The sequence below is a fragment of the Pseudoliparis swirei genome, chromosome 9 (assembly GCF_029220125.1).
Source record: "Pseudoliparis swirei isolate HS2019 ecotype Mariana Trench chromosome 9, NWPU_hadal_v1, whole genome shotgun sequence".
NCBI lineage: Eukaryota > Metazoa > Chordata > Actinopteri > Perciformes > Liparidae > Pseudoliparis > Pseudoliparis swirei.
Genome location: NC_079396.1, coordinates 9631120 through 9650578, shown reverse-complemented (window position 1 = coordinate 9650578; position 19459 = coordinate 9631120). Strand labels below are relative to the sequence as shown.

Sequence of the window (19459 nt, the reverse complement as noted above, 5' to 3'; positions counted from 1 at the left end):
CAACCGTAACCGGTTTTGGTTTGCTTGTCTTTTTGCAGCCCGAGTTATTTCCTCTGCCAAGGAGGTTTTATTAGGTGGTTTGACTTGTTTGTCAGCAGAATAATGGGAAAAAAACTACTGGCTAAATTTCCATGAAACCTGATGAAAAGGTGTCACACCGGAATCACAGGGAGGAAACTCAAATGGTTTCTCACTTTCATGAGCATTGCGAGATCGGGTATCGGCTTTGTGGAGGACTGCACTCTCCACATGCCCATCTAGTTAGAGCATTCATTATCGGTGGCAAGCAGTGTGTGTTTATGTTGTGGGTATCCTTGTGTATGTGTGTGTTGTCCGTCTTCCTTCTTGTGAATACGTGTGAACCTGAATGTCTGTCCTTCTTGCTGCTCCTCTGCAGTCATGTGGGTCAGAAGGCTAAAAGGTGAACGTGGTGTTTAAACTGAATTCTTTAAAATTCCATATATTGTTACCAGAGATGTAACATTATGTATATTACTTCTGTTAACAAAGGCAGCATTTCAATTGTATGCCTGAAATTATATTTCAGTTCATTATTCTTTTAATTCATCATCTTGAGCATATCACCTGTCAGGATGTTTTCAGCTGTGACTTTGACCTGCACCTCCAGCGAGTGCTTGGAGGCGTAGGTGATCTCAGCTGTGACGTGGGCAACCTCGCCAACGAACATGGGGAACAGGAACTCGGTTTTCTCCACCCGAACCAGAGCTGCCAAGCAGCGGTCCTAGAGAGGAGAAACAGAAAACCCAAAAGTTATACCAATATCGTACATAAAAGATGACAAAATCACTTAACATAAAGCATTAGATATAAAAACACTCCAAGTACGTTTGCATTCATAAATGGTGGACAATATGTAATAGATTAAAGGAGTTAGCTTCAAACCTAAAAGTCTTTTTTTTATTTGTATTGTGACTTAAATGTCTTTGATGATTTCAAAAATACATGGCTATTCTATTATATATTCATATTGTTCACTCCGGACACGCACGCTGCGCTCGACGGGTTATACGAGCGGACAGGACAACGGAGAGCGCGCTGCTGGCCGAAGGACTGTCCGAACGGAGCCGACGAGCGGCGCTGTGGGACAACATCGGATGGGCTGACTTATTTGGCCAAACACTCCAAGATGCCAATGATGTGGACATTTTTCATTTTTCATTTTTTCCAACCCCAAATTGGTATTATCCTTAGACTTGTTTAAATGTTCAGATGTAGAAATGGATCACTTTAACCTGCTGACAATTCACTTTAATCACAACCTTGTATATATATATATATTTTGTATTCCTCTGTACATTTAATATTGTTATTGTATTTTGTTTATTAATGCTCTAATGTGCACCCGCTGCTGTGATCCTGCAATTTCCCCATTGTGGGACTAATAAAGGATTATCTTATCTAATCTAATCTAATCACAACAATCCCATGTGTAAATATGTGTTGTCTCTACAAATGTGTTTGTCGTCAAATATTATCTGAACAATCTGCAGGATGTGGGTATTAGATTGTTGTTGTAGGTGAGATAACGATCAAAGTTAAAGGTAGGTAAAGTTTACCAGGTGAAAGGTCAAAGACAATCTGGGTGATGCAATACTGAAAACAGCAACATTAATGCAGTCATGCAGTTTGGACATCAGAGATTTAAAAGCCATTATAAACTGTTGAGAACAATGTGGAATTTTTCCAAATTTAATAAACAAACAATTATTTTAAAACTGTGTAAATAAAACATTTTATGATCTCTAAAACAATGATGTTCATACATTTCTATCTCTAAACGCAACAATGACTCATCACATAGTGGAGAGAGAATCAACACTAACAAAGAAACATCCTTGTCATTGTTTGAGAAACAGACAACCTAAAAGTTATACCAATATCGTACTTTCACAAGATGTAAAAAGGTTTAAGTAGAAACTACTTTCATTTCAGCCCACAAATGACCAGCACATGACAGCATGCATCTTCTTAAGCATCAGGCTGAGAATTTGGTCGAAATAAAATCTAATAAATGAATCTAACCTGCTTAGTGATACTGAAACTAATAATATCTACAACTGTAGCTGTTTGATTTGATTCAAGTGAATGCCTGCGTTCTCTTCATTAGCAGTTGCATCTAATTTGGGGATTGGTTTAACAAGATTAAAGGGGCATATCTGTTACAGGACCTTCGTTTCAAGATATAACTACTTCTCTTTCAAGTTTGGGTTTGCATGACGTTATATTCTCAACTTCATTTTGAGACAAAATATCTCATTTAAAGGTTTGGTCTTTTTTCAACTTGTCGTATTCCATTTATCACAGCTGTGCTCCAGATGTGTTGTGTCAAACACACCTACAGACTGATGATGAAAATAATATAAACCCAAATAGCACAAATGATATATCTACAGCAATGATTACACAAAAAGATGTAGACCGATCATGACATGACACTTGACACATGAAAGCCCATGAAAAGGGATTAACTTTGAGGTAACTACGTCATTATTGATTAAAAACGATGATATTACAACACACATTTTATTCGAGTCTTCCAATCTGAAGATTTTAGGTAAAACATCTTGTTGGGCTCTTGACCAGTTTCGTCTGTGTAATCTAGAATCCAGAATAGCACTAATCTTATTTGACATGAACTAAAGTTGTTTCTGGTAGCAAGACATCTCAACTTAATTTAAGAAATATTTGCTTTGCTTTGTTTGCTTGTTTTGAAAGTGCGTGTTTTGCAGTGATGTAGTTTATTTACAGGAGAAAACAGTCACTAAATAAGTGTCATTAAAGGCAAATACTGAGGGGCTTCGTGCAGACATTAACAATTTCCATCGAAGCCAGATGAAGAAACAGGAACGGAATTGGAGTTTTAAAAAATGAAGCATTCAAAGACATTTGAACATAATTTCTCCAGTGCCACTTGACTCCACAGAGACGCTAATCAGACAAGTTAAAGGTACCGAGATGTCTATAGAAGATAGAAAACAAAAAGAAAAATGTTATCAGGGGAGGAATATGGGCATGGACACATGAAACCTAGATCTGAAGCATAATTCTTTACCTTCCTGGTTCACGCTGGGTGTTTTTATATGAAGTGTAACTTCAATGAGCAACTGTTGAAACTTGTTTCCAAGTTCAATCGTTTTTTGTGCTTTATTGTGAGCTGCCAGAAATCTCAAATACTTCAAACTCAATGAATTGCAAACACCAGAACAAAACCCTGCTGACCCTTCAAATGACATGACAAGATCACACAACATCAAGCATTAGATATAAAAACACTCCAGATACTTTTGCATTTATAAATGGTGGACAATATATAACAGAATTAAGGAGTTAGCTTAAAAACCGAAAGTCGTTTTTTAAATTTGTATTGTGACTCAAATGTCTTTGATGATTTCAAGAATACATGGCTATTCTTTATCACAACAATCCCATGTGTAAATATGTGTTGTCTCCACAAATGTGTTTGTCGTCATATATTATCTGAACAATCTGCAGGATGTGGATATTAGATTGTAGTCGTAGGTGAGATAACGATCAAAAAGATGCAAGTTAAAGGTAGGTAAAGTTTACCAGGTGAAAGGTCAAAGACAATCTGGGTGATGCAATACTGAAAACAGCAACATTAATGCAGTTTGGACATCAGAGATTTAAAAGCCCTTATAAACTGTTGAGAACAATGTGGAATTTTTCCAAATTTAAAAAACAAACTATTATTTAAAAACTGTGTAAATAAAACATTTTATGATCTCTAAAACAATTATGTTCATACATTTCTATCTCTAAACACAACAAAGACTCATCACATGGTGGAGAGAGAATCAACACGAACAAAGAAACATTATTTCCCTTTGAAGATTTATTATTTGCATAGTTGTCACCCCCCCCCCATGCCCCCCCCCCTCCGACGCAATTTACTCCCAGTGCAGTAACCAGTGTGGGTTTGGTCTGGATATAGTTACCCCGTTCTGTGTGTTGCAGTGTCGCGTGCCAACGATGCATCCGGCCTCCTCGATCATCTTGAGGATGATGCCGCCGTGGACGTTACCCACAATGTTGGTGTCGTCTGGCCGCATGATCCTGCAGTCGAGAGAAGATTGGTGAGCATGACTGAGGATGTCATGGGAGGATCGCAACATCTGCTTTTAGGATCGTAAGAAGACTTCATGATTTTGCTTGAAAATTAAATATTATTGATCAAAAAATTTTTGTTACTTCAGTGTTGTGTTTTCTCCCCTCCCTCATTGTTTTCCCTTCAGGTGCCATCAATTACCACCTGTACAGGCCAATCCGACTGCACCTGGGTTCCAGAAGGCTAGCTGGCCAATCGGCTGCGTGGGCCCCGTCTAAGAGGAGGATGCCTGAAGAGTTCAGGGGTGGTTTTTGGATTGTGTAATGTTTACACTGACACTGCAAGGTGTGCAGGGTTGTGGTGAGAGGTTGAGGACAGTAGGTAAGTTTGGGGTACCGTGTACATTTGTGCACTCACGTAGGTGTGTCGAGAAACATTTGACTATAAGTTGGAACTCCCTCTGTATTGTTTTGACAATAGCTTTGTTATAAAGCAGGTGAAGCCATTTTGTTTGTTTCTTTTCAGAGAGGAAGTTAGCCAGGCTGAGTTTTGTTGTGTTGATTTTATTTGTTTGGCACAATCACAACTGTCCCAATCTCTCCTACTTCATGGAACCTTTGTTTTTCATGTAAGAATAATTATTATTTTAACCCGTTACTCCTACTCCTACTTGCGCCCCCGCGACCCTAATGAGGATAAGCGGTATTGATAATGGATGGATGGATGGACTCCTACTTTTGATCTTTTCACATATTCTTTGACTCATGTGTTCGTCCCCCCGCTTATCCCCTAGACCAAGAAGGGGACGTAACAATGTTAAACAAGGGGAAGCCGCAATAGATTGTAACATTAATGATCAATGACCTATTCTCTTCTTACTCGAACAACATCTGTGCTAAATGTTTAAAATCCAGGCCTGAGCCAACAACAGAAGATGTGCCGAGGCTGTGTGACACTGAGCAGTTACGGAGAGCATTTCAAACCCCTGACGTGTTTAGTTTCTGATATATTAAGTTGAATTAGGCTCACAGTTGTTATCGCAGGTTGTTTGCTGAAACCAGGAAGACTATCTCGGGACATATCCGCTATGATGTACTGATGAGTTGGGAGGACTTCTCTTGAGCGAAACCCGTTACCCCGCTGGAGTATTTTCAAAAAGGTTTGGACTCCATCCTCCATGTCTATCTGATGACCAGATACAGTGTTATCTCTGACACGCACTGGCGTGCTGTCCTGTTTCCAATTCCTCAGTGTGTGGGTTGAACTAGTTTAACGAGTTACAATCTAAGCTGCTCCCATACTCTGCACTGTCACACACGACAGGTATGCAGCTCTGCGCTGAGATCTGACTCATGAATGGTATCGGACAAAGGCTCGACAAAGGTGTGTTCCAAAAACTAAGCCAGGAGATACACCTCTAGACACCATAAGCGATCCACAGGAAAGACTTCTAATTAAAATGACTGTGCATTAGTTATGTCAGCTTGTTACAACGACGAACCTTCTGAAGAACAATTAATGTTCCTTGTGCTGTCGACTTCCTCTTAAAGTCCGAGGTGCATGAGAGCGGATGGGGAATTTGACAATTGCGACACATAGTAACAGTTCACTGGAATCGGGACGCTCAACGTCGCTGTATAACGCGCAGTAACCACATAATAAATGACAAACTCTACAACTACACCACTGTGATGAAGACAATTATTGTGAAATGGAGAGACATCAGATATGAGGCTGTAGTATTCATTGAAATTGTATTATAATATGAATATTAATTATAGGAAGCAAAAAGGGATGTAAACTCTTTCATATATTGCAAGATGAAGCCTCAAAGCTGACAGAGTTCAGTCAACACTTCTCTGACAGTTGGAACAGCTATTCAAAGGTTTAACATACGCTAGCATTTATTTAAAGGTTAGTGAGAAAATAAACTACCTGCTGAGTTGATGGTTAGAGTCCTGCTGAGCTCGTGTTTCCTCGGGGTCCCTGACATCTCTGCTGACTTGCTGACTTTCTCTGGCTTGTAGTTGCTCCACGACTTTCCCTTCCTCTGCTGGCCTGCTGCTCCGAGGCCTGAAGCAACGCATCTTTGCACTCGCAGACTCTGGGTCCTACTCTCTGGCTCACTTCCCTTTTGTACAATCACTACATTCACATCTTCTGAGATTCTGGGCTCTGATGTTGTCGTGGCGAGTGACGTCATGCATGTGACCCCGCCTTAGTGGTCAAACTGGATCTCAACACTGATGCACAGATCGACAGCAACTGACCAATAAAATCTGCTATGATCACACCTAGATGTGTGTGTCACAGCTGACGAGTATTTAAGGTCTCATAAATGTGGTGCCCATGATAAGAATATACAATGTGGTTTTTTTTCTCCATTGGAATGGATGTTTTCTTCCGTAACTGTGTGGCCAACTGCTTCATTCATGACAGCCTGTCTCCATGGGATTGTTCTTCAACAACCGCTAGGAAATCTCTAATTAGAACAACAATACTGGACCAAGATCACAACAAAAAACTATACGAAAATGTAGTTATGGGTTTTAGAAATGCCCCACTTGAAGACAAACAAGCAAAAAGGCACAGCCACACCTAAAGCCACGAGAACGGGGAACTGATTTAGAGGGAAAGACTGAAAGTCCCTCTGCCCTCTAATCTTGTTCATATATACATCCCCTTTCAACATGATGATCACTTCTATTACACACAGTGGAGCACAATAGCAATATAGTTGTCAACAACTACGAATATGGTATGTAATGTACAACCTATATTCCATCACTGAGGTATCAGGTATAGATAAAGCAATGTATATGAAAATTACATATCTAGTGTTTTCAGATCCTCTATACAGGTATACTTATACATATTGATTTTGAAGTTGGAACACAACAACTACATTTTGTCTGCTGTAAGTTTGGAGAGGCGAAGAACAACGCAGGCAGTAGTATTTGTAGACACGTTTAAGGTGCATAATGAATGTTTCGACAGAAAGTTTCAGTGGTCCGGAAAGCGAAACGTTGGCAATAAACTCGGTAAAGTCCGAGGATTTTTTTATTTTGACTTAGAAAAGCAGAGTACAGGAGAGTTAAAGTATTAATATTTTTCTTGTTACATTTACTGTTGATAAATATAAGTAGGCCGAAGACCCGCCCTTTAACATTTTGACATCAGACCAGTACAGACAATGAATTCTGGGTAAGGGGATTTGCCAAAACCGTGTTTATACAAGCTAGTCGACCAACTGCTTACATCTGCGTCCATGCCTGCACATAACTGTACACAATGTTTGGACATATCTAAAGGTTATTGTGTGAAGTGTAGGGATTCTTTTCTGAGGCAGGTTGATAAATTAATCCCCAAACACTTTGACCGCATGTCGTTCATGTCCAGGGAAACAGTTGTCTCCACCTGCTGGCATCAAACTGCATCAACACACACGTGTAGGCACTTAATACACAAACTAGTATTTCTCATATTTCTGTCAAGAGAATGTGGGAGCAGGTAAATCACTAAAGTCCAGAAGGTTTCACAGCTTCCCCTCAGGCCAGAAACCACTCATCAGCTTTATGTTCCAACTCTTTACAACACCGTACAGTAATGCAGCTTCTCTCCCTGTGAACTATCAACCGTCTCTTCAGCCTTCAGGTTATGACTGACTGTGACAAGGACATGTTATATGACCAAAATACTTTTGGCTTCCAGGATATTTTTAAACAAGGGAAACTTTTGACAAACAGGTGGATTTATTGTCTTTGTTCATTTTATTTGGGTTTAACAGTCTAATATGTTCAGAAAACTGTAACAACAACAAAACATATATATATATATATATATATATATATATATGCAGGCACGTGCACAGACATTTTGGGGGGCAGGTGCTCAAACCCCAAAAAAGGGCACCCAATGCCAAAAAGAAATTTTGAAAGAGTTGAAGCATTAGCAGCATTACACTGATGATGCTGTCCTCGACCTGCGTTTCCTCTGGGCAGCATCAGACCGCTAGCTTACATATTCTTTATGAATAAAGATGAATTATTTTATAGCAACAATAGTACAAGCGTTCTGATTGGCTAATGGGTCATCATCCCAGCCACGTATTGCCCTCCTGGTCTGATACGGATCCGTATTGCCCTCTGACGTCATTTTCAAAATGAGCGATATTGATAAACATCAACAGCCAAGAGCAGTGGTCCTCAAACTAAGGCCCACGGGACGAATACGGCCCGCCTCCACATTTGGCCCGGCCCTCTGAACAATACCAGAGAGGCCTTATTATTTTGTTTTCAGTCTGGCCACGCAAATCCTAGACTAGCCCCTGTTAAATAGAACGGAATAAGAACTCTCTTTCCTCTCTCCTCTCTCTTCTCTCTCTCCTCTCTCCTCTCTCTCCCTCTCTCTCTTTTCTCTCTCTTCTCTCTCCTCTCTCTCCCTCTCTCTATTCTCTAAACATAACTTACGTCAGTAAACAGCTGGACGAGGCTTTGAAATCACGGATTTCGTGAGTTTTTGTTTATTTATTTTTTTAGGAAACGTCGGACCAGTTGTGACGTCATGTTTTCAGCAGCGCTAATGTTGTGGTTGATTTATCACAAAACAACGTCAGGGGACAAACAGCGTCATGACCTGTGTGTCTGGTGCTGCGGGTCAGAGGAGTAGGAGGTGCATCCGTTTCGTGGCGCGAGGAGCACTGCGCGGAGGAGGAAGTGGAGGAGGAGGGAGGAGCGCGGTGGGGGGAGGGGGGCTCGTGAGCGCCGCGGAGCAGGTCGGGCGAAATTCTCACAATAACTCAAATAAATGCCCCGTCGGATATTAAAACACATTTGGAGGGACTTGATGACCGAGAGAGTAACTTTTATTCTTAAATACGGATGAATTAAAAAAATGTGTCTCCAGCAATAAGGGCACTTTTCTCATCCAGGGCAAAAGGGCTGGTGCTTGAGCACCACTAGGGCTCTATCTGTGCACGTGCCTGTATATATGTATATATATGTATATATATATATATGATGGCGGACTCAACAGCAAAATCTACTGTTGAGCCATCTGCTGAAGACAGCTTTTGAAAATGTCTCCTTGACTGTGCCAATAACTTGATTGACTTAATTGTGTCAAGGTGTGGACCAGTGGCGTCCCTAGGCTAAAGCCCCGGATGTTTTTTAATTAGCCCCGAAGGTTAATAAAAATAAATAAAAACGCTCGCCGTGGGTCACTTTCCTATCTCAGGGGGGCATCATGAAGGAGTTATGCTTAGGGCACCAACATGGCGAGCAGCGGCACTGGCTAAGCCCCAGATGTATCAAAATCCTAGAGACGCCCCTGGTGTGGACGGTGGCGAGTCTGGCGACATAAACCATTCTTTCAAAGAATACACCTTTAAAGACAGACTATTACTTCGTCACACCTGCAGACAGATATTTGGGACTGTGACAGTGATCAAGGGCTCCGACTTTGGCTGACTACAAGTGCACTAACTATATAAACACTTTGCATGCTGCTGGGCAATTAAGCCGATTAATTGCAAAGATATGTGTAGGAGTTTACCAACCACACGTTGCTCACTGTTTGTTCATTACTTCAGCCAGACACGCGATAGAAGACCACCCTCTACACTCCGAACAAACACATTTACCGGAGCAAAACGGTCCCTTACGCTTTAGAAAACAACTTTTATTGGAGTTTTAGTGAAGGGACGGCGACCTTAATGTGTCCTCGGTGGTTGGAGCGCGTATACCAACCCGATGCTAACCGCGTTGACGTCATCACAAACGATATCAATTGGTCCCCAGTCTCTGCCGGGAGCCCACTGGCTACAATATCTGAACAAACACGCAGTTTGAACGATCATAAACCCGCTCAGACTTCGGAGTGTACCGAGCAACCGGACCGGTCAATAAGAGGATTATCGGGCTGATAACCCCGCGAGGAGCTGCTCTGTCCCCGCTGCGCCTCGCTCGACTGGACGTCATAGCGTGTGAAGGTTGCTCGTAATAAATCGCCTACCTGCATAATTGAAGGAGGGATGCTGCCTCGTGCATCGACATGATGATGATGATGATGATGATGATGATGATGATGATGACGATGGGCTCTCTGGGTTAGTTGGTCTCGTGCTGCAGCGAGGTCCCGTGTCTGCTTCTCTGTCTGGTCTCCTTGAGGAATGACTCATCTGTGTGGAAACCACTTCGACGATGCTCAAAGGATGCTCTGTGGAGCGCGATTGTTTATAGAAATGTGACGCACACCAAGCGACAGCCATTGAGCTTTGCGACCGGTGTATTTAAAAGAGCTACGCGGGGAAACACATATAGTTATACAACGGAAATAGAAACCATAACCATACCAATACCGTAAGCCGTCGGAAGCGGGCAGCAGAGACCGCATTTACTCCATCACGACCATGATCATGGCAGTATCGCACCGTGCCAGCTGTGAGCGCGTTTCACCACAACCTCCACCCCGGAGTCACACTGGCCAACGGTTTGTATTTAACACTGCTTGGCAGATGTCTCAGCCAGGCTCATTAAACAGTTCCACGCGTAACACAGTGCGACGTGTTTGCTGAACAAAGGTACCAGCTCAAAGTCTGGAGACGCTGCAGTTTTTATGATCCTATATGGTTGGAAGGTGCACAGGCCTTATTTATTCAAACATGTGTTTCTGATGCCTTTCAATACAATGCATATGATTACACTGTAATTTGTGTTCTGCCCCTGTAATTCTAACCCAATGCCAGGTGAATTCACTTTATCCTATATATGTTTGTGAAGTGCGCCAACTTATAATCAAAACATAACACAATATCTTACCACGACATCGTAGTTTATTTTAGTTTATACAACATACATACAACATTTGCTTTAAATAGCAAAAATAAAACACATCCCGACAGAGATACTTTCAATGACACATAATATGTCTACATAGTTAATCTGCACAGACTCAAAACACTGAAGTCTATTGTGCAAATTCATAGACTGACCCTTTGGGTCTTACAGGGCGGTTTCAATGGCCCTTAATCACTTAGTCCACGAATAGGACTAAATATTTACCGTATACATACATGCAGATTTAAACAAATACGACTGTCTAAACTTGTCATCTGATACTGGACAATAGACTCGTGCGCAAAACGTAAGTATATAATACTCAACCAATACGATTTAACGATGAATTCTGGCTTTTCATCAACGGTAGCGAGGCTATGCATCACTGTGCATTTGTACAATTGATACATCTCAAAATGCTGCCTATATGAAACACTTTACAGTCTTTGTACATGGTTTGGGAGACCGGGTTGATTTAGGGACTCTACCAAGGTCTCCACATGGCATCGCCGACAGCCTGCGGCGCTGACTGCGCTCGGCATGGAGCCGCTGCGCCGCTGCGGGACTGGCTCTCCATCTTGGAGCTGAAGCTGGATTTGAGGCTTTGGAGTTTCTGTTGCATCTCAGGGAAGGTTCTGGAGCTCTGCGCGCAGCAGCTCAAACAAGCTGGGCTGACGGTGGCGGACATGGACTGCTGGACGAATTCGTTGACCCGCTGACACGCGTCTTGGTCCAGACTCGTTTTTGGAAGCAGCGTGGAGACGCGCTGGAGGCAGGCTTTGTAGCCTTCCTTGTAACTGACTGCGGAGTCTGAAAAAAGACAATGATATGTTAGTTTTGTTTTTCAAAAACGACAATGGTCCACTGGATATAAATATGTCAATAAAAGTGTTAAAGAAGCAGAAGCATAACTCACTTTTTGTGTTAACAGGGGGGATGTCGCCGAGGAACCTCACAGTCATTTCCAGAATGTCAGCTTTCTCCAGTTTGGAGTAGCGAGTCTTCTGGAGAAAACAATACAAAGCCAATGTTATAACATGAACCTTCAACATCTTGACTTTTGTTCATATAAAAAAACAGTTTTCTGCATATTTTGAAATGGATATAACAACTTACATCTCTGCCTGTGAGGGGAAGGATGAGGTTTTTCAAAAGGTTCAGGCTGTCGTTGATACGGGCGCGCCTTCTTTTTTCCATTAAAGGTTTGATTGTCTGAAAAGAACACATCATAGTTAGCATATATTCATTCATTCGTTACGTGTAAATTATCAGAGAAAATGTTTAGAATAATAAAACAAATGCAGTGGCAGTGCTTACCTTTCTGAGTTCAAGAGCTTCTTTTCTTTTGGCCACAGTTAGCCTTGGAGAAAAAGACTGGAGAGCTTCACAAGACATGTTAGGAGACATTTTCAGCGTCTTCTTTGTGAGAGAGAAGTGTTGAAAACCGAAGTCAGTGAAGATGTGTCTCTAACGGCCGAGAGCTGCGGTATATATGCAGGTCGGTGGCGTCGGTTAACGTGCGTCACGGGTACGCCCCCAAGCCAACGCGAAACGATTTGGACTCGCCGCTACTCCATGGAAACAACACAAAACCATGACATTTAGTAAGATAACCATCTGTCTTCTACTCTAATCCACGCATAACAACTGCAGTGCGTGTCTGCGTTATGATCCATAGAGCAAATTAAAAAAGATCTGCGTCAACAAGCTGAGGAAACGTGTGCGTAAAAAAGCTTAAAGTGTATGAATACTCATTCACCAAATATCTATTCTACAAAATATACAATTTAAATTGTACTAAATAGTAAATAATTACTTTAAATATTTCACATATAGTATCAGATTTTTCGTAACATAAACATCAGTTACTATATGGTGCGTAATTACGCAGTGCTCATTTATGGCCGGGAAGCAAAATGCATTAATAAAGTATGTTATTTTAGTGTGATGATTGAACATATTAGTTATTTATTGTATGAGCTAACAAGTAAAACGATTTAATTAGATATACTGTTTGTGTCCACCATATTCTCCATTTAAGTTCTTAGGATATGTTTGCGTGCTGCATTTCATGTTCCACACAGAGGTTTTACTCTATTTTATTGTGTCTAATTTGCCGACGTTCGATTACATTACATATTATTTGAAAATAAATGTGCACATTTAGAAAAACAATGTGCAATACATGCATGACTGGCATAGGGGGCAGGCTTGCGTGTATAAAAAAAGTGTCCAAAGAGCCACAGACTCTATACTCCAATCTCAGACCCAAGCCACGCTACTTTCAAATAACATCTGCTGTTGGATTGAGACAACAATAGGTTTTGCATATGAGGTTTATGCAGTTCTGCCCAGGGGGGTCTACCTGTAGCTGTAGGGTGTATCCCGCTGCTACCAACGCTTCATGCAAGGCAGTGGGGGCTGAAATCAGGGGCTGGGGTATAACGGGGGAGCGTGTGCTCCAATCACAAGACAACGCCACAAAAAATACAATACGCTCACCGTGTGTTATAACCTTTTAGGTGTTCTGCACATTTAGACTATTACCTTATGGATGTTGTGGTTTTATCAACCAACCATCGTGTCATGTGGCATGAATTAAACTTCCAATTACAGCTTTGAGTTTTAAAATGTAAAATACAAACTGCGAGACTCAACAACCCATCAAATACCACGGCATTCAGGGGAACCACGGGCGTAGCACGCGCCTTGGAGACCAGATGGCTGTCTGTTACTGAGTCTTCAACCCCACCCCCAACCTCCAACCATCAACCCCACGCCCCGCATATACTCCACCTGCACTCTACACCAGCATCCTGAACAGCCAATCTCCCTGCCCCACCATGGATCTTTCCATATATTATCCATGCGTGCACACACAGACAACCACACACACACACACAAACACACACACACGAGCACACACACACACACACACACACACATATTCTGCATTGCATATACTTAAGCTCTTTTTCTATCAACTTTACACGCACGACACATGATCTCCACGCAGTTTTGGCGTGGGTGCCCCATCTGCATTATGGGTCCATGTTTTTGTCCAATTGAAACTAACCATTCTCAACCCCCCTGTTTGAAAAATATGTTGCAATTGTCTCCATCAGCTTGGCTGCTGGATATTTTAGCGTCCAAGCTGTGAGGAAATGCTTGTTTATCAATAGAGTAAATATGCATGGTGATGACGAAACACGAAGCTCAGGCTGTTGGTGGAGATAAAGATGCTGGTCTATAAGAGTATTATGTTAAATGCACACTGGAAAGCACTGTCATCTAAAACATCACGATGATTCTATTATTATCATATATATATATGATAATAATATATATTATATATACATACATATAAACAAATATGTAAAACGCAGCATATTCATAATTGTATTATATAAAATATGTTTAAAATATATATTTAAAATATATTTCGTCCATATTTCTATCATATTTTTGAATAAATGTCATTCATATATATCTAAATATAGTTATATAACTAAATATATACATACATATATGTATATATATATTATATATCATGATGGAAACACAATGAAACACACATATATATCATTTAGTATATACACTAATATATATATATAAAGAAAAAATATACACTAATAATATATATATATATAAATAATTGTATATATACACTAATATAATGTTATATATATATCATTATATTATTATATTGGTGTGGTTCCATCGTTCAACAAAGCCAAGCGCTGCCTTCTGAGAGGCACACTTGCTGCACGCGCCCCTCTCCGCGCTGTGGAGGGATGATGGGGGATGGGGGAGGTACACTTCTCCGGTTTGCTCTTACGGTTAGAGTCCCCTTTTGTCTTTTCAAGCATATTCGGCGTCAGTAACCCATCTGTGCAGGCCGGATAACAGGAAGCCTTTGTCTGAAAATGTTCCGAAACTTCATGCGAATTAAGAGTCACGTGCGGGCTGCGGGATGGGGGAGAACCCGCGAGGCGGACTCCACCTGACTCAAACAATGAGAGAGCCATATCCTTGCAGCTATAACGTGTAACTAGTATTATATATATATATATATATATATATATATATATATATATATATATATATATATATATATATATTATATACAACTATTACGCTGTATTATCATCGATATGTAATGAAAGCCGTCATGGTCACGGCGTCGGTACACATCACTTTGCCCTGCGTGTTTCTTGTGGCAGTAAAATGGATTTTATCTTCGATAACGATCAAGATTTTGTGCCATAAGATGCAAGTTAATAAATGGGTTACGTCAATTATTTTGTTCAACTCAGCAACGTGGACTTGTTATCCATTCAAGTAAGAAATGTATGTTCGCATACCTCCTCTTTGCTATATGGCTGTTATCAACATTACTTTCACACAACTTTTGTCATATGTTTTTTGTGATCCATGATAATTATCTTCATACTTCATTAAATTCCTTCTAAGTCTCACGTTTTGCAACCTCTATGTTTTATGTGTTGCGGATAAAATAAGATTTCCTTTTTAAATAAAGTATTCAGACCCTGTCACTTTTTGAACTCTTTACAATGTTATATTATTTAAATGTAGCCACCCAAATCCACACTAAATAAGCCATACTGACAAAGTGAAAACATGTCTTTGGATTTTGAGACAAGAGACGTAAAAAAGAAACAAGATTTGAAAAAAAGTTATAAATAAGCAATAAGCAGTACAAAAAACTTTAATACATAAAAAAAGAATAAAGAATCCACACTGAACTATTATATTCAGACATAATAACTTATTGCACAGTGTATTTATATTGCACAGGTTGTAAGTGTTTTTCCATGGTCTGAAGCATGGCTGCAGCCTGACAGCAGCACCTGCCTTACCTCTTCATCCCCCTCCAGGGTGGACAGGGGGGGGGGGGGGGGTGGTTAAGCAGCCGGTTGATGAAGAGCTGCACCAGGGCATCCCGCATGGTGTTGTCCATCAAGGATGCTTAGCCATCATCCACATGTCTCATACCTCCGTATCCAGTGGATACAGCACACTGGCCTGCAGTTTGTTCAGCCTCTTCCTGTCGGCTGTCGAGATGCTGCTGCAGCAGACCACCCAATAAAAGATGTCCGATGCCACCACAGAGTCGAAAAATGTCTTTAGGAGTGCTCCAAAAGACGACAGTCTCTGTCCCTTTTTGCATCCGGGTTAGGGTTACTGAGCATAACGGGGAAAGGAGAGTCATAAGGGAGGTGACCAAGAACGCAGCGGTCTCTTTTAGAGCTGCGGAAGTCCTCTGCAGAGATAGAAGACCCTTCTCAGACTCACTTCATCGCTCAGGCCTTTGTGGTATTGGCTCGATGGAAGCCACTCTTGAATAAAAAGCATATGCCAGCTGGCTTGGAGTTTACCAAACAGCATTTGAAGAACTCTGAGAACATGAGGGAAAAGATTCTCTGGTTCAGACCAGAGAGACGAAGATGTCCTTATTTTTGGTAGAACTCCAAACTCTATGTCTGACTAACACCGGGGGGCCGAGCATCCCCTGGCAAACACCATCACTATGGTGAAGCATGGTGGGGCAGCATCATGGGGTGCTTCTCAGTGGCAGAGACAGGGAGACATGTCAGAACTTAAGCAAGGATAAATGCAGCCAGAGACAGCGAAGAAACCTGCTCTATAGCGTAACAATAACCCGATAGAGCATAGGGACCAGTCTGAGCTTGTTTCAGTTTCTGATGTTTAATACATGGGAAAATACATTTAAAAACCTATTTTCACTTTATCAATATATATAGGTTGTTGTTGAGCATATTGATAAGCAAAAATAGTAAGTAGAGTGAAAAAAATGAAGGGCTCTAAATGTTTTCTGAGTGCACTGGAAAACCAGATCTTTTGTCCAGAATGTTAAACCTCCAGAAACAACTTTAAAAATAAAATAAAAATATCTTCACATGACATTATCGTTCACTCTGATCATTCCTCCAGGCCATACCCATTGAGAGGTTCCTTATAGTTTAACTTTAACGTGAGATGACTCTTTGTTTTAAGTCTGAAACAAATCAAGCTTACAAAATTCCTCCTTTGTTTTCCCATTGCTCCTCTGGAGCTCATAACCCTGTCTGAAACCACAAAGAGGGAGTTTAATATAAGCAGGTTTGTTCTCATCACTTCCATTCAAGATGCACAAGAGCTCTTCGTGGACGGCAGGAAAGGAATAATAACGTGACAGAAGTGTTTTAATGCACTTATTGGCATTGAGTATTGTTTTAAAAGAATGTAACCAAAACGTATGCTTTAAATGGCTGTGGTGTTATATGGTTGCATGTCATTTGCATTGTCAGTGATCTTTTCACACAGAATATCATCAAGTTTTCATGTTCAGTATTATTCTGCCCTTGTTAAAACAACTTGTTAAAAAGTTGTATGATACATAGAGAATGTATGCGATCACTCAAATACTTTTCTTCATGGATTTAGGACTAAATGCATATAAACGGTGCCCTTCACTGCAGAGGCATTTGAGGAGGAGGACATCATTTTTTAAATTCAGAATTTAGCTCACTTTGTGAGTGGTTAATGCAAAAGAAAATGTAAAAATAAAAATCTAAAGGCTATATGATAATCTAGTATAAATAATAATAACATGGAATACATTTAATAACAATTTGTAAAAATTGTTAAATTCTGATTTCAGATAAACAACCTAATACGTTAACACACTTATAAGCCATGAGCATATGATCACTATTTATTTCGGAAATGTTACATATTGTAAAATGAGAAACCAGTGTGTTTTGGGTGACGTCGAATGAGTGATTGTAATTCCCGACGCGTCATCTCACTGAGTCCCATCTCACAACCAGTCAAACTTTTTCCCACCAAATTGGCGGCAACTGGGGAGGCAGCTCACATCTGCAACAATGGAGCAGCTGCTCGTCAGCATCAATGGGCTCAGGCTGACCTCTGGCTTTATGCGTTCACGCGCCTTTTCCATTCCTTTCATATTACTGTGATTCGTCTCGTCTGAGTTTATGATAAATTCGACCAAATCAAAAGATAAAACAACAGCAATATTTGAGAAATGTACATTTATTAAAAAGCTTTTGTCGACAACAAAACATTTGAAGTGTCACAAAACATGTTTTTTTATACACATAACGTCAATGAATAACATAATCCTATATAACACATGGTGTTTACAGACTATTCTTTTGCACAGACCAAAATACTTTTAAGTCCATTGTGCAAACCTCAAACAAAATAACCCTTGGGGTTTTACAAAAGTGTTGTCTACAACCCATATCTTTGAAACCCCAAAGAGGATTGCATTTTAAAAAGCTCAAAGACTTCAGTTTCTCTTAGGTCTGTGCTCGTGCGCTCTCTGGCATTAAACGCGAAATGAGCTAAATGCTGAATTACATTATTGGACAGCAACTCCAACCATTCTGGATCGCTCAGACTATACACACAAATAGCATGAATAACATCACAAAATAAATAACACGCATGAGGTCGATCGTCCATCTGATCTACCAAGGTCTCCACATGGCATCGCCGACAGCCTGCGGCCCTGACTGCGCTCGACATGGAGCCGCTGCGCCGCTGCGGGACTGGCTCTCCACCTTGGAGCTGAAACTGGATTTGAGGCTCTGGAGTTTCTGTTGGATCTCGGGGAAGGTTCTGGAGCTCTGAGCGCAGCAGTTCAGACAGGTTGGCGTGACGGTGGCGGACATGGACTGCTGGACGAATTCGTTGACCCGCTGACACGCGTCTTGGTCCAGACTCGTTTTGGGAAGCAGCGTGGAGACGCGCTGGAGGCAGGCTTTGTAGCCTTCCCTGTAACTGTCTGCGGAGTCTGGAGTGGAAAAAGATTTGATTAGTGACTTGAATTCCATGCGTAGACCACAATCTCAGATACGATGGTTTGTGCGATGCATATGGTGTATAGTTCAGGAGAGGGGGCGTACCTTTGGCGGGAGCGGAAGGAAGGTCTCTGAGGAAACGGACGGTCATTTCCAGAATGTCAGCTTTCTCCAGTTTGGAGTAGCGTGCGTTGTCTTTGCCAACCAGAGGGAGAATCAGGCTTTTCAAATGACTGAGACTGTCGTTGATACGAGCACGTCTTTTCTTCTCCAGCAAGGGTTTGAGAGTCTAGAAGAAATAAGGAAAAGACGTTAATCAGCGGCACTTTTAAAAGGGTCAAATGAGAAAACATAACCAGCGTATTATAAGTACGTATACGCGTATCTCTCCTTCTCTTACCTTTCTCAGTTCGTTGGCTTGCTTTCTCTGGGCCACGGTGGACCTGGCAGCGAGAGGCTGGTCGGCCTCGGTAGTGATGCTGGGACTCATTTCGTTTGTTGTTGTGCTTTTTGAGGGGAGATACTTGCTCTTGGAGCTGCTGAGCTGAAAGTGTGCGGCAGAGTTGGAGAGCCTCCTATTTATGTGGATCCGGCGCGTCAGAGGGGCGGGAACACAAGCCATTGTGCGGGGGGTTTGACTCAGGGGGGCGACGCCTCTGGGAGAGGAGCGGAGCTCCGGTCTG

General features: G+C 41.3%; 3 protein-coding genes across 4 annotated transcripts in view; all 3 read right to left on the bottom strand.

The window, feature by feature from the left end:
- Positions 1 to 10316, bottom strand: part of acot7 (acyl-CoA thioesterase 7) — a 54144-nt gene extending 43828 nt beyond the window's left edge. Inside the window, exons 1-3 of one of the 2 annotated variants that reach the window (XM_056423684.1) lie at positions 10100 to 10316; positions 3978 to 4095; positions 586 to 742 (exon numbers count right to left, since the gene is read on the bottom strand). In XM_056423684.1, the coding sequence (XP_056279659.1) occupies positions 586 to 742; positions 3978 to 4095; positions 10100 to 10140 (316 nt within the window). In that variant the 5' untranslated portion in view covers positions 10141 to 10316. Of the gene's footprint in view, positions 1 to 585; positions 743 to 3977; positions 4096 to 6022; positions 7819 to 10099 lie in introns of those variants that run through there. The other variant, XM_056423683.1, reaches the window with a different exon arrangement.
- Positions 10317 to 11263: 947 nt separating this feature from the next.
- LOC130200072 (transcription factor HES-2-like) lies at positions 11264 to 12330 on the bottom strand. The gene is made up of 4 exons (XM_056424032.1): positions 12241 to 12330; positions 12040 to 12135; positions 11840 to 11927; positions 11264 to 11733 (listed from the first exon to the last, which is right to left on the bottom strand). The coding sequence occupies exons 1-4, from the start codon at positions 12328 to 12330 to the stop codon at positions 11408 to 11410; spliced, it is 600 nt and encodes a 199-aa protein (XP_056280007.1). The 3' UTR covers positions 11264 to 11407.
- Positions 12331 to 18342: 6012 nt separating this feature from the next.
- hes2.1 (hes family bHLH transcription factor 2, tandem duplicate 1) lies at positions 18343 to 19266 on the bottom strand. Its single transcript, XM_056424031.1, has 3 exons — positions 19177 to 19266; positions 18882 to 19065; positions 18343 to 18769 (listed from the first exon to the last, which is right to left on the bottom strand). The coding sequence occupies exons 1-3, from the start codon at positions 19264 to 19266 to the stop codon at positions 18444 to 18446; spliced, it is 600 nt and encodes a 199-aa protein (XP_056280006.1). The 3' UTR covers positions 18343 to 18443.
- Between the last annotated feature and the right edge of the window lie 193 nt (positions 19267 to 19459).

Excerpts from the sequence above, each read along its gene's own strand:
- LOC130200072 (XM_056424032.1), bottom strand. The coding sequence starts at position 12,330 with ATGTCTCCTAACATGTCTTGTGAAGCTCTCCAGTCTTTTTCTCCAAGG. Across the intron at positions 12,136-12,240 it reads AAGCTCTTGAACTCAGAAAG|ACAATCAAACCTTTAATGGA; the intron begins GTAAGCACTGCC and ends TGTTCTTTTCAG. Across the intron at positions 11,734-11,839 it reads CCCCCCTGTTAACACAAAAA|ACTCCGCAGTCAGTTACAAG; the intron begins GTGAGTTATGCT and ends GTCTTTTTTCAG.
- hes2.1 (XM_056424031.1), bottom strand. The coding sequence starts at position 19,266 with ATGAGTCCCAGCATCACTACCGAGGCCGACCAGCCTCTCGCTGCCAGG. Across the intron at positions 19,066-19,176 it reads AAGCCAACGAACTGAGAAAG|ACTCTCAAACCCTTGCTGGA; the intron begins GTAAGAGAAGGA and ends TATTTCTTCTAG. Across the intron at positions 18,770-18,881 it reads TCCTTCCGCTCCCGCCAAAG|ACTCCGCAGACAGTTACAGG; the intron begins GTACGCCCCCTC and ends TTTCCACTCCAG.